A 13,303-nucleotide genomic window follows, 5' to 3' on the forward strand; every position below is an offset into this window, starting at 1 on the left:
TTGACTTCACTGCAATGAACTTCATTGACTTCATTGCAATGAACTTCATTGACTTCATTGCAATGAACTTCATTGACTTCTTCCTTTTTCAGTTGTGTTATGTTTTGGGTCTAGTGAGTTCATACATAAATATTTCACCAAGTTTTTTGATCTAGCTAGTCAAATGTAACTTCTGTGATCTGAAAACAAATGAAGTGGCTTGTATCTTATCTGTAGTACAATGTGTAGCATTTTACAAATACGGGTGTTACATAAATTATTGAATACTGAAGATATCACTGAACCTTAATACTTGCTGACCATGGCAGATTCTTTGTCAAATTACTGCCAGAAATAAGGCAGAGGTTGATATTGTATTTTCTGCATAGCACCAAGGAAAGTTCTGTCTGACAGCAGTAAAAGTTTAGTAGCTAAGGTGTTGCTATTCACAGCAGAATGAGCAAGATGATTTCCACAGGCTATTCTGCCAACTTGCTGTCCTGGTTTTGGATGGGTAGAGTTAATTTTCTCTATAGTAGCTGATATGGGACCATGTATTGGATTTGTGCTGGAAATAGTATTAATAATTCAGGCATGATTTAGTGATTTTTGAGCAGTGCTTGCGCAGCCTCAAGGTATTTTCTAATTTCTTCTACCACCCAGTCAGCAAATACGTTGGGGTAGCACAAGAGGTTGTGAGGAGACAGAGCTGGGACAGCTGATCCCAACTGATCCCAGTTCAAAGGGATATTTCATACATATGGCAACATGCTCAATGCATAAACTAGAGAGAAATAGGCTGAGGGCCACTACTCAGCAGTGGCTGGGCATCAGCTGGTTGGTAGTGAGCAATTGTTTTTAGTTTCCATTACTTGTCTTTCTTGAGTTTCATTTTTATAATTTCCTCCTCCTCCTTATCATCATCATCATCATCATCATCATCATCATCATCATCATTTACTTCAATTATTAAAATGTTCTTAAGTCACCCCATGAGTTTTCTCACTTGCAGTGTTCCAGTTCTCTTCCCCTCTATCCTGCTGGAGAGAGAGAGTGAGTAAGAGGCTGTGTGTGTGTGGAGCTCAGTTGTCAGCTGGGGTTAAACCATCTCAATGGAAATGTTTAGTGAAATGTCCCATTTTAATGTAAGGACATAGGAACCCAAGGATGGGTGTGCTGGATCATGACAATAGTCAAGGCAGCCCAGAATTCTGTCCAACTCCAACACTAGCTTAAAAATCAGTTCCAAGGAACAGAACAAACCCAAACCTGGCTGCCACAGAGGAATACTCTTTCAGGCTGCTTCAGTCACCAGTGATTCCTGAGCTATCCCCAGCATCTGCTTTCCTACCACACTGGGAAGAAAGCTTGGAAGAAAACAGAGTCTCTTAGGTGCTTCCTCTGAATGTGAACTATATCAGGATGGGTCTTTCAGACCCAGATAAAGCCTTCATACTCAAACAGCCTTTCACACTCAAATAATCCCTGTCTTTCTGTCATCAGAGGTGACCCAAGACCTTTGGCAGTTAAATCTCTTCCCAGTTAAACTCGTGGATCCCTCCAAGCAGCTCTGGCTTTATTCCCAACACCATTTTGACCCTTTGGGGATTATGTGAGTAATTAGATAAATAATAAAAAAGCCATGTCCGGATGTGGGATGATGCTGCAAGCAAAGCTCTGCTTTTCCAGTGCATTAGGCTTCACAGCAGTTGCTCACCCTCAGGGCTGCCAATAGAGCAATGCAAGGCACTTTATCTACAAAAGCAAAGGAAAAGAAAAATCAAACAACAGGAGTTTTTCCTTGAAGACAATAAAACTAACTGTTTTCAGCAATATAATCATCCCTCCAAAGCTTAGAAGGTTCCTTTCAATTTCACTCATCTTCCCACTTCTGGTTTTAAATACCCTGGTGTGCAGTATTCAGAGTAATGCCCATTGTACTAGAATTTGTAGAATTTGTTGCTGATAAAAAAAATCCATTAGGACCAGGAGAAATGATCAGGGAATTAGAATCATGTGCCTCAAAACAGATCCTCAGCAGACAGACATGTAAATCTGTATGTCTCCAGAGCCTTCCTTTGTAGTCAGGAAAAACAAACTTCTTCAGTGACTGGCTCGTTTCACAAAAACAAGCTCATAAGCAAAGTGAGATTTCCTGTTCTCTGGAAGTATCAGTATTTCCCCACTAACAGGTGAGACCTTCAGCTCATTTGTACACCTACCTTTTTAATATCTAAATTTAAGCTGGATATGTTTCTTTCCTCACTGTCGCAGAATCTGCTAGTACTCAGCTAACTGGGCTAAAGATAAAATCTACCTATCCTTAAACCCCATTCTGACAACTCAGTAGAGAACAAGGTGTGGTGTTTATAGTATGTCTGGCCATTTTTGTGCACAGGAACACTCAAAAACTGATTGAACAAATATGGACTCAAGTTCTAAGCCAATGAGTTCATGCAGGAAGACAAATTGCTTTCCATTACCATTATCAGGGAGACAAAGAAGAGATTAAGATACATATATATTCTCACATATAGGATATATATTCTCACATATAGGATATATAAGATGATATACATTTTAACACATCCTTCCATCATCACAGCATCTAAGGGGTCAGTATCATTTTCACTCTGTGTCAAATGATGAAATGTGACGGGAAGAGTCTTGACAGGTAGAAGAACCTGTTTCTCTGACTGAAATGGTCCCTGACATGGTTGTTTGGGTGGGATACCCCTAATCTGACATTAGTTGTCTGAAAATCTGGATGAGCTCCCTCCCTGGTGGGTAAAGAGAAACAGGCACTGTCAGAGGACACTGACACCAATTTAAGGCTCATCCATTGTCAGTAGGTGCTGTACAGAGACCCAGGTGTCTGAAGCAAAGAGCAGGAGAATGGTGAGAGTGTGACCAGAGCCTATGGGGGTGATAGGTGAGGGCTCTCCTGTGGGGCAAGACCTACCCAGGGAGCATCCCCTGCTAGGGGCCTGGGGCTGTAACACATAAAGCTTCTCAAAAGCAGAGGGGAAGGCGGGAGGGGCAGGAGGGAGAATAAAAGAGAGAAAGCTGTTTCACACAGAACTGTCCAGAGAGATTTTGCTACAGAGAACTCATACGGAGCCTCACTGAACTGATAGAGCATGGTGCTAATAATGTCAAGGTTGTGTGTTTGATCCCTGTAGGGGCCATTCACTTTAGAGCTGGACTAGATGATCCCTGTTGGTCCCTTCCAACTCAGAGTATTCTGTAAGTGTTTTACACACTTCATGTTTTTTGCCAGTATTATCCACTGCATTGTCTTTGAGCACCAGTTTCATAGATCAGAGATAAACAGAGATAACCAATCTTCTTCTGCAGATTCTCATTCAGGATTACTTTAAGAGTAATGTCATGCCCCTTTCTTATTGCACAGAGACTTCCTAAGGTAATGAATGCTATGAAAGCTATTTCTTTTTTTTATTCCACTAATACTTCCATTTCCCTTCTTAAGCTACAGTTTTTACCATCTTCTGCTCTCTACATGTTCTCATCCCTTGTTTACTTTGTTCTCTACCAGGGCTTTGCCAGGTCTTAATTCCCATTGCTTTAGGACTATTACATAACTAACAAAGTCAGCTTTAGTAACATTCATTCTTATCATTACCAGATTAATAAGTAAACTCATATCTCAACAGGAATGGCAAGGCACTATTGGCTAATTTCAGCCACAGGATTTGGTACCACAGCATATATATAAGCATGGATTTACAGGTCCAGCACTGGGCTTTTCTGACACTTGACTTCCTCAGCCCACCATGGAGGCCCTGGGAGTGACCACTATTTTGTTGCTGGTTTGCATCTCGTGCCTCCTCTTTGCCACATGGAGAAGCAGATCTCAAAAAGGGAAGGAGCCTCCTGGTCCCACTGCACTCCCCATTGTTGGAAACCTGCTCCAGATAAACCCATGGAATTTGCCTGGAAGCTTAAAAGAGGTAAGGGACTGTCTTATTCTTTCCTATGTTTTCTTCATGGCATATAAAATAAAGTCCAATCCCACAGTTCTCAGCTAAATTCACAAGTTTAATTTGCATTGACCAAATGTTAAACTGAAACAAAAGGTTTCCCAGATATACATGCTTATTAAGTCTATATATAATCACAGTAATCTATTGTATTTTTAAGCCTATATATTACAGGTGTGTATATATAAATATATATATGTTCATATATGATAAGTCAGTCTATATATTGGCAATGACCATAGTGAAATGAGTTATGTGCTGACCTCACAATCTGTACCACAGTACAACAATTTGCAGTGGATTTGCAATTAAGGCATTGATGCTGTTGCAGATAATCTTCCTGTGCTTAATTCCTCACCATGTTGGCAACACAGCCTGGCCATTTTTGGGGGGAGAGCCCTGCTCCATTTTGCTGCCTCTGCTCCCTAGCAGATATGTAGGATCTCCTGGGAGTGGAAGTAGCAAGCGCAGAAATTGAAGTAAAAACATTTGGAGGTGAATTGTGCTGTCCATTCCCTCCCCTGACTGATGTCACCCATCTGACAAAAATACCCCTTTGAGAGGCAGTTTCACTGTTTGTGGTCAAAAATCCTTCAGGCATTTGCTTCCATGTTGTTTATGTAACTGATTTTAGAGCTCATGTAAATTGTTATCCACTATGCCCTGCACAAAGGTATTCTAAAATGTTTTGCCAGCCCTGTGAAGGGCTATTTTCTTTTCTCAGATTTGGACTGGATACTTGCCATTTCCATTCATATTCCTTATTTCTTGTATCATTCCCTCATCCCTCGTCTGTAACTCATAATTGAAAGATCACTGCACTGTTGTTAATCAATGTCATGTCTCAACAGTGTTGGGACAATGACACATCACCTCTCAGACCTCTTTGCTACAAATGTCACAAGATTATCATTGGTGTTGTCATGTTGCTCTTTGTGCTCACCTTTCCTGCAGCTCAGTGAGAAGTATGGTCCTGTCTTCACAGTACATTTGGGCCCACAAAAGGTTGTGGTGCTGTATGGCTATGATGTGGTAAAAGAAGCTCTGGTTGATCAAGGAGATGACTTCAGTGGAAGAGGCATCCTACCACTGATTCAAAAACTGTTCCGAGGCACAGGTATGTACTTGGTAAAGCCAGCATGCAAAACAGACACTTTCAGTGCTTCAGAAACACAGCTGAGAGGGCAGAGCAGAGTGGCATGGTAGATTTAATTTACTACTTTTATGCAGACAAATTAGCAATTAAAGGCAAAAACCCCAGCTCATTACTTGGAACCTTGAGCAAACTGGTCCCCTGGAGAACTATCTAAAGTCCCAGGATGGCTTCACTGAGTGCCTTTTTATTTCCAGCATGCTTCAAGCTTGGCTAAAATTTTGTACATTAAATGTGCCTCTAAGGTCTTACATTCATTCTCTCATTTCTGAAAATATTCTGAATATAGACACAGCTAAGGAACCAGCAAAAGGAAAGTCCACAGCACAACAAGATAAGATAATATAGGCCGACCCAGAAAGGGCCACAGTCCAGACTAGTTCATGAGATTATTCACCAGGTCAGTCCCTGGTATGGCATTTATAGCACATATTCCATGATATTATATACACAGTGCAGTACCATTGGTATTGTCAATAATTAAATGCTCTATGCAGGTGCACAGCAGAACATTTGAGTGGTTATGTCAGTGCAAAGGCCTTGTGGCCAAGACCAATTCATTGTTACTTCTTACTTACTTTGTAACATAGTTTTTCTTATCCTGGGAATAAAGTCAGTTTTATTCAAGGGCTGTGACAGATGGATCACCTTCAGAATTGTCAAATTTGTCACCTTCAGAATTGCAGAGGACTTATGGTTTGGGGCAGATAGCAATTGCAGTGCAACTCCTCAGAGAGGTGTCTTTGCATGCTGAGTACCTACTGTGTAGTTCCCATTAAAGAGAAAAAAACTTGTTTCATCTTGAAGGTCTATTTTTCCTCCCTGTGTCAGGCATTGTGACCAGCAATGGGGAGACCTGGAAGCAGCTGAGACGATTTGCACTCACCACCCTGCGCGATTTTGGGATGGGGAAAAAGGGCATTGAGGAGCGAATCCAAGAGGAAGCTCATTTTCTGGTGGAGAGGCTCAAGAACACACATGGTATGATAAGGACTTTCTGCCTGTTGAGATACTGCATATCTGCAATTAGACAATGAGGGATGTAGGGCGGCTTCACAAAATCTATGACCTAAGGAGTGGGTGTATGGCTGCTGTTTCTGCTCCCTGCTTCTGTAGGCAGAATTATCAATCAAAGGTACTGTGACAATATGGAGGATAAAAGTAGGAGAGAGAGGCTTGGAAAGCACCTTTTAACCTATTCTGCTTGAGGAACAAGACAGGAAGGGGCAAAAGGAATGGCTTTGCCACAGAGCCAAGGCTTTGATGGAATTCAGCCATGGAGACAGTGCTGGATGCTGTCAGGTAACCAAGTATGCTCTTCTTCACCCTGTCTCCTGCAAGTCTGTGTAAACAGATCTTGAAGAAGTAGGTGACCAGAGAACTCATTTGCAGATATTTGGGGTTGGATCCATCTGAACACAAGACAATAGATCCCAGTATTGATGGGGCTGTCCAATGGGAACAGGTATATAGGCTGCTTCTGAGGGCAGGGTACAACGTTACCCACTTGGCTTCAACCTGTAAATGTGTTTTCTGGTAATACATAAGTCAGTGTTACTTCTAATATGTCCCCTGAGGGTGGCACAGTACCAGCCACCCTTTTCATTGCCAGCCCTCAATGTGTGCCTATTCTGCAAGGGGGAAAAGCAGATAGATCTAAAAGATCTTAAGCATCACTGTTTTCCATGAGCCACTAGACAATTCAATCTGGCTTCTCAGACAAACATTTGTTTTATAAATCAGAGAAAACACTCTCACCTGCATTGCTTTAATCTTTTGACTATCACAGTAATACTATATTTCTTATGCCCTTATGCAAGCCTCTAACTCTGGCTCACCTTGTTGCATCAGATTTACTGCGTATTAAAAGGTTTTACAAGCAAGATATATACAACCAAAAAGTATAAATCCATTATTTACCCTAATGCAAATAATAAATAGCTATGACTAGTGTCTTCTACATTCAGCATTAATATACTCACCACCTCTGAAATATCCACTGAGTCTTCAATAGGCATGGAGTCACCAGTCAGGCAGAGAACTGGTGCTATTGCTCCTTGGAATAGTCTGCTACCAAGTTGACATTTTCTCATTCTGTGGTTTTCCTCCAGGATTTTATACCTTTTCATGTTATTGTTTCTTATCTTGAACCCTTGAGATGCACCCTATCACTGTAATTAGCTTTCCTTTTTTTTTTCTTGGGTCTAATCTTGCTTTTGCTTACACCATAATTCTCTGCACAGGAGTCATGCAGCTGTGCTATCAAAAGTAGACTTTGATCACAGGCATTTGAATGCCAAGGGGAGGGTTATGTAACTGAGGTTACACTAGTAAAGTTAATAAGGATAGTGCAATAACCTGAAGACATGGTTCAGGCAAAGTCCCCATGGTTTCATTGGGATTTTGTGGGAATGTTAGGCTGTTTCTAATAAACAGTCTGTAAGACAGACAGGCATGTGCTAGCTGAAGAGCAACTAAGGCACTCAGACCAGTATTCTGCTGAGAACAAGACAGAAGAGATAAACCACTGTAAGAGTGAAATTAGTTCACTTCAAGAATAAGTTGGTAGACCCTTCACTGTCCTTTCAAAAGAGTGCAAAATTCTCGAACTCCAGAAAATGTGAAACTTTATAGGGTCAGAGGAGGGGTTGATCCATGAAATACTGAAAGCAAGATACCTTTTTTTGGTGGTTGTTGCAGAGAAACCTCTGAACCCCAGTGGTTTCCTAATCCACGCTGTTTCCAACATCATCTGCTCCATCATCTTTGGGGATCGGTTTGACTATGAGGACAAGAATTTTCTAAATTTAATTGATTGGATAGAGGAAAACAACAAGCTCCAAACCTCTATACATGCACAGGTGTGTCCGGTTTTATTTAATATATTTGTTAGTTATTGTAATATTCAAATCCCTGAATGTAGTGATAAAGTAAATGGCCATAAAATCCTGAGTAAGAAAGACCTACTGTTCCAAAACAGTTTAACTGCCCCATTTTCACAGTTACAATCAGGGGAACATTTTAGTTTATTCACAGTAATCAGAATGTGCTTTTTCATCCCTTTATTTTTACAGCTATATAATTTCTTCCCAACTGTCATGGATTATCTACCTGGACCTCATCAACAACTGATAAAAAACATTGAAAAAGTTGATAAATTTACAACAGGTATCGTAATGGAGCACCAGAAAACCCTGGATCCCACTTGTCCTCGAGATTTTATTGATGCTTTTCTTAATAAAATGGAACAGGTACTGTAAGAGTAGAGATGTATTAGATTATATGGAAATCACTACTTGAATCAGATCTTTTCTTTTTACTTGTGATGGGGGGCTGGGTTTTTTGCAAATACAGAGGGGAACTTGCTCTTCATGACACATTGACTTCATTTTATCCTCTCAATTTTTTATCAAGGATTTTTAAACACAGAATTAACAGCATGAGCCAAGTGATGAAAGCTGAAGACCAAACTGATTAATATAATTCAATGCTCCTTCCATATCATAATATTACTTAGTTAACCTACTATAAATGCTGGTGTTCTGGAGAGTGAGTGTCATATTTTTGAAAGAACATTTATCTTTCTAAAGATAAACCTACATTATGGGTACAGGATTTTTCTTTTTAAGCAAATTTCTTGGGTTTGTCATTCAAAACCTTCTGCCAAATCTTCCTACAGGAGAAAGGGAATGCTGACTCAAAATTCACCGTTGAGACCTTGAGCAGAACCACACTCGACTTATTCCTAGCAGGAACAGGGACCACAAGCATCACAATGAGATTTGCAATTCTGATTCTTCATAAATACCCGGAAATAGTAGGTAATGGAAGTAAATAGTTTAAAACTTTTTGATAGGTTGTGGGATCAGTTTGGACAATTCCTGTCACTACCACATGTGGCAATACTCCCCTGACTAAGGAAGTATGTTTTAGCAGTGTGGCAATGTGTGTAAGTCTTAGTTGTCTTCACAAGAAGCAGATGTTAGTACTAAGTATAATCATATATTCCTGGAGTGCTAAAAGCATATTTTGTTGTATATATGGAGAGAGGTTCAGGCAAACAGATGGGGGACTTGTTCATTCAACATTTACTGATTTCTCAACAGAGAAAATGCAAAAGGAGATTGATTCTGTGATTGGCCGAGAGCGAAGCCCTCGCATGTTGGATCGGAGCCAGATGCCCTTTACAGATGCTGTGATCCACGAAATCCAGAGATACATTGATTTCCTTCCCCTTAATGTCCCACATGCTGTAATCAGAGACACCGAGTTCAGAGACTATTTTATCCCCAAGGTCTGTTACACTGTGTCTGAGAAAGGTCATAATCTCTTGAAAACAACAATTGAGTTTTGTTCTTTGTATTTATTTTCAAAAGCATTGAAATGCAATACTGAATTTTATTTTTCTTTGTAAGGGGATTCTGGAAGTTATTGAGTCCAATCCCTTGTATTAGGAAAAAAAATAAGAAAATACTTTTGCATCCTCTGTATGAAGAGGGAGATATTTCTGGCGGGTTTTTTTCACATCAGTGTACGCTGTAATTTATTTTGATACAATATTAAATACTCTAAACAGACTTTTTATGAAAATTCCCTAAAAAACATCTTTGCCATACCAATGGCATATATTTTTGTGCATTAAATGTTCATTTAAAACTGGTTAAATTTTGACTACCCTTCTGTTTAGCTCTGGGAACTTCTTAGGGCCTCCTTGCTTTAACATATCTCCATTGTACCTTTCGTTTTTGTTAATTCAGGACACTCTGATATTCCCTATGCTGAGTTCTGTCCTACATGATAGCAAGGAATTTCCAAATCCAGAAAAATTTGACCCAGGACATTTCTTGAATGCAAATGGTACCTTTAAAAAGAGTGACTACTTCATGCCATTTTCTACAGGTAAGACCTCTTGCTATTTCTGATCCGAGACCATCCTGTCCTGAAATCTCTCTGAAGGTTTCATGGCTCTGTCACCATTATCTGTACAACGATGTCAGGCGACATCTGCTAGAGTCACTTCTGGGAAGCTCTAACCCCTGCACTACAGTTCCAGCTGACTTCCTTTTCTAGCAAACACAAGAACTCCTCCAATGCCTTCTACAAGATGTGTATGAAGTGGGACTCAACCACACAACTTATCTCTCAAACCATCAAACAGCAGCAGAACTTGAGCAACCAAAGCCTTCAAACTACCTTCACACACTGAGTACTCTCATTGTTCTAGACCTTTAGTTCCTAGTTTCATTCATGCTTCCCCAAAATACTGCAGTGCTGCCTGTGCATTCTGAGATGTCTGAATTTTCATGTGACTAAAATCAGTTATCAGCAAAATACTCCACTATGACCTCTTTTTTTTTTGGTTGTAGGAAAACGCATCTGTGCAGGAGAAGGTCTGGCCCGGATGGAGATATTCATATTTTTAACATCCATCCTGCAAAACTTTAATTTGAAGCCTGTTGTGGATTACAAAGACATTGACATCAGCCCAGTAATCACCAGTCTGGCAAATGCACCCCGAGACTATGAGGTCTGTTTTGTTCCACGTTAGCCAAGTGAAGAATTTCCAGCTCCCAAACTCAGGAGTGCTCTGAGACAGGAATGACAGTCATTCCCCAGTCTGTTGAGAATGAAACACTCAGACCATTAATGGAGAGAAGAGTGCTTAGAAAAGAAAATTGTATGGTGCTTTTACAATCACCACAGCCAGCTCTTAACAGAATAGGCAATCACACAGGGAAGGACACAGAACCCTGTGCAAAATTACACAGATTCTCCTCTGCATCTACCTCACCCTGTGGTGCTTCCTGTCTGGCTCCTGACATGCCAGGCTGTCTGCACTAGTTCTCTGAGAGCCCTGCTGCTGCTGCCCCTATCACCTGAGGGGTTCCAGCAGGAATAGATGCTTGTACTCCAGGGTTTTTACAAACTCTGCTTGAAATACTTCTCTCTGTACTTTCAGTTTGTTTGTAATCTATTTGTAAAGACAAACCTAAAACAAGAGTTTTTTTGTGGTAGATAATGATCATCTATAGAATTCTTTCCCTAATACTTACTGTCTACTGTGGGGATAATTTGTCAATGACTGGGCAGATGGGTTATCCTCTGTGATTACAATGAGGGTTTGTGAAATTACAATTTATACTGCAAAATAAAGAAGTAGTATACTGAATTGTTGTTTTTCTGATACTCCAGAACATCTTTTAGTGAAAAACCAGTGTCCACAAAGCTTATACTCCAAATTCTCTTTCAAGTCCTGTACACATTTGACTGCTTCATTTCACTCATATGAAATGTACTGTGGCTTGAAGAATGAGCTGGTTAATGATCTATAAATGTCCATTCCCAATTTGGAATAAAGCTGCACTGACTCTATGGGACCCATCAGGACCCCATCTGTGGTTACAGAGCTGTTCATTGGGGAGAAAAAGGACAAATTAAACAGTACCAGGATCCCCCCCAGTACCTTTTCCTAGATGAATGCCAGCTTGCATCTTCCCAATATTTTATGAAGTACATAAAGATCACTACAGCAATGTTACAATCAGGAAAAAAAAAATAAATAGAGTTTATATGACTTGCCAAGCATATGTGTACAGATCAATGGCCGGCATTTCCTGCCTTGATCACATTCCCATCAATGTATAATATATGATTACATGAAGAGAGAGAGCTGAATCTGTATTACGTGGGAAAAGACAGAACTGTAAAATTACCACAATGCCATTAACTGTTTATGTGAAACAGACAGAACTTGCTTCCTTTCAAAGATTAATAAGCTAGATATACTCTGCATTACTAGCATGATATTGCAAAGGCAAAAAGCCACAAATTCCACAGAATCACAGAAATAAATTCTCTTTACCATATAAAAAGAAGAAAGCACTGTACTTCCTCTTTAGCTGGGCATGACTAAAATAGCCAAAGCAAATTAGGGAGCAGTTTTCTTATTCCAGTTAACTTTCTTCATGCTGAGAAGTCAAGGAGGCAGCCACTGCAGATCAGCAAAACAGCTTTAGTGCCTGGAGACTCCACCATGGTATGAAGTGGGCTTTGGGATTAGAGGAGGGCTAAAGCCATGTGCCCTGATTCTGAACACTGGATATCTCCACAAAGTACTGCTCTGAAACTTAAATGACTTCAGAATAACCTGTTAGAGCAGCTGGGCAAAACTGTCTTCAGATGCTGGAAAAAAAGTATTCTCTGGAACTCTTCTGCTTCTTCTAAAAGAGCTGTTATTTGCTAGGCTGATTTTCATTCCCTGGTTTGCAGTTGCAGTCCAAACCACCAAGAACTGCTTCAGCTCCAAAGTGGTTTGCAGACCATTTTGATGACTCACCTTGCCCCTGGACTCTCATCCATCAGCCCTCCCTTTTCTGTTTTCCTCTTGTTCTTCCTTTTAAGAACCCACTATTTTCTTACTCTATTTTCCACCAGAAAATGCTGCAAAGAACTCTGAGATTTAATCTCCTTCTGTATCGCCTCTGGAATTTCTCAGGGATTCTTCAGGTGAAACATCTGAGCAGTAACCAAGTTGTGGCTTTGCTTTTGGACTGACTATACATTTCACCAGTACAATGCTGTTCACACACACCTGTGTCTCTTCCATGGTGCTACTCTCCAAGGACCTGCCATCCTTGACAGGATGTGGATTCTACCAGCAGCCCCTCAGGCAGGGAGGGTAACAGTTACTCAGAGACACAACTGGGAACATAGCTGTCAGCTCTTAGGCTAACTAGGATGCCACTCTCACAGTCTTCCAGCCAGCCAGGAAGTCCATCTCTAAAATTTCCTCTCAAAAAGAAAATCTATTGTGGGACAAACCCCTTCTCTCATTTTTGCTTTCTGGAGGTGGAATACTCAAAGAGTTTGTGAAGGAACTATTTCTTACCTTTCTTACCTGAAAACACTGAGCACTTGGTGATATTGCATGGCTAGAAGGATTTCCATCTTCAGAGCCCCTGGAGGTTTTCATCCTTGTAGTTTTAAAATGGCACTGTATTTTGTATACACAGAAAAGCAACTTTTTCAAGAGGAACAGCCCATGGTCTGTCCTGTGCCTTTCCTGTGGGATCTGTGGTTTTCCCTGCTGGCATGGCTCCTCCCTGTGTCCCCCTGCAGTCCTGCCAGGTAACATCATGAGCACAGAAATGCTATTTCTATATCAAACCCA

The 13,303-nt window shown here is 40.6% G+C and overlaps 1 protein-coding gene across 1 annotated transcript; it reads left to right on the forward strand.

Annotated features, from left to right (window-relative positions):
• Nucleotides 1-11,312, forward strand: LOC129123144 (cytochrome P450 2H1-like). The gene is made up of 9 exons (XM_054637399.2): nucleotides 1-3,950; nucleotides 4,935-5,097; nucleotides 5,965-6,114; nucleotides 7,834-7,994; nucleotides 8,208-8,384; nucleotides 8,813-8,954; nucleotides 9,240-9,427; nucleotides 9,891-10,032; nucleotides 10,500-11,312. The coding sequence occupies exons 1-9, from the start codon at nucleotides 3,774-3,776 to the stop codon at nucleotides 10,679-10,681; spliced, it is 1,482 nt and encodes a 493-aa protein (XP_054493374.2). The 5' UTR covers nucleotides 1-3,773; the 3' UTR covers nucleotides 10,682-11,312.
• Nucleotides 11,313-13,303: the final 1,991 nt, after the last annotated feature.

Source organism: Agelaius phoeniceus, chromosome 9 (assembly GCF_051311805.1).
Source record: "Agelaius phoeniceus isolate bAgePho1 chromosome 9, bAgePho1.hap1, whole genome shotgun sequence".
In the NCBI taxonomy this organism is placed as follows: Eukaryota; Metazoa; Chordata; class Aves; order Passeriformes; family Icteridae; genus Agelaius; species Agelaius phoeniceus.

Coding starts and splice junctions, on each gene's coding strand:
- LOC129123144 (XM_054637399.2), top strand. CDS start 3,774: ATGGAGGCCCTGGGAGTGACCACTATTTTGTTGCTGGTTTGCATCTCG. Junction 3,951..4,934: donor TGCCTGGAAGCTTAAAAGAG/GTAAGGGACTGT, acceptor CCTTTCCTGCAG/CTCAGTGAGAAGTATGGTCC. Junction 8,385..8,812: donor TTCTTAATAAAATGGAACAG/GTACTGTAAGAG, acceptor ATCTTCCTACAG/GAGAAAGGGAATGCTGACTC.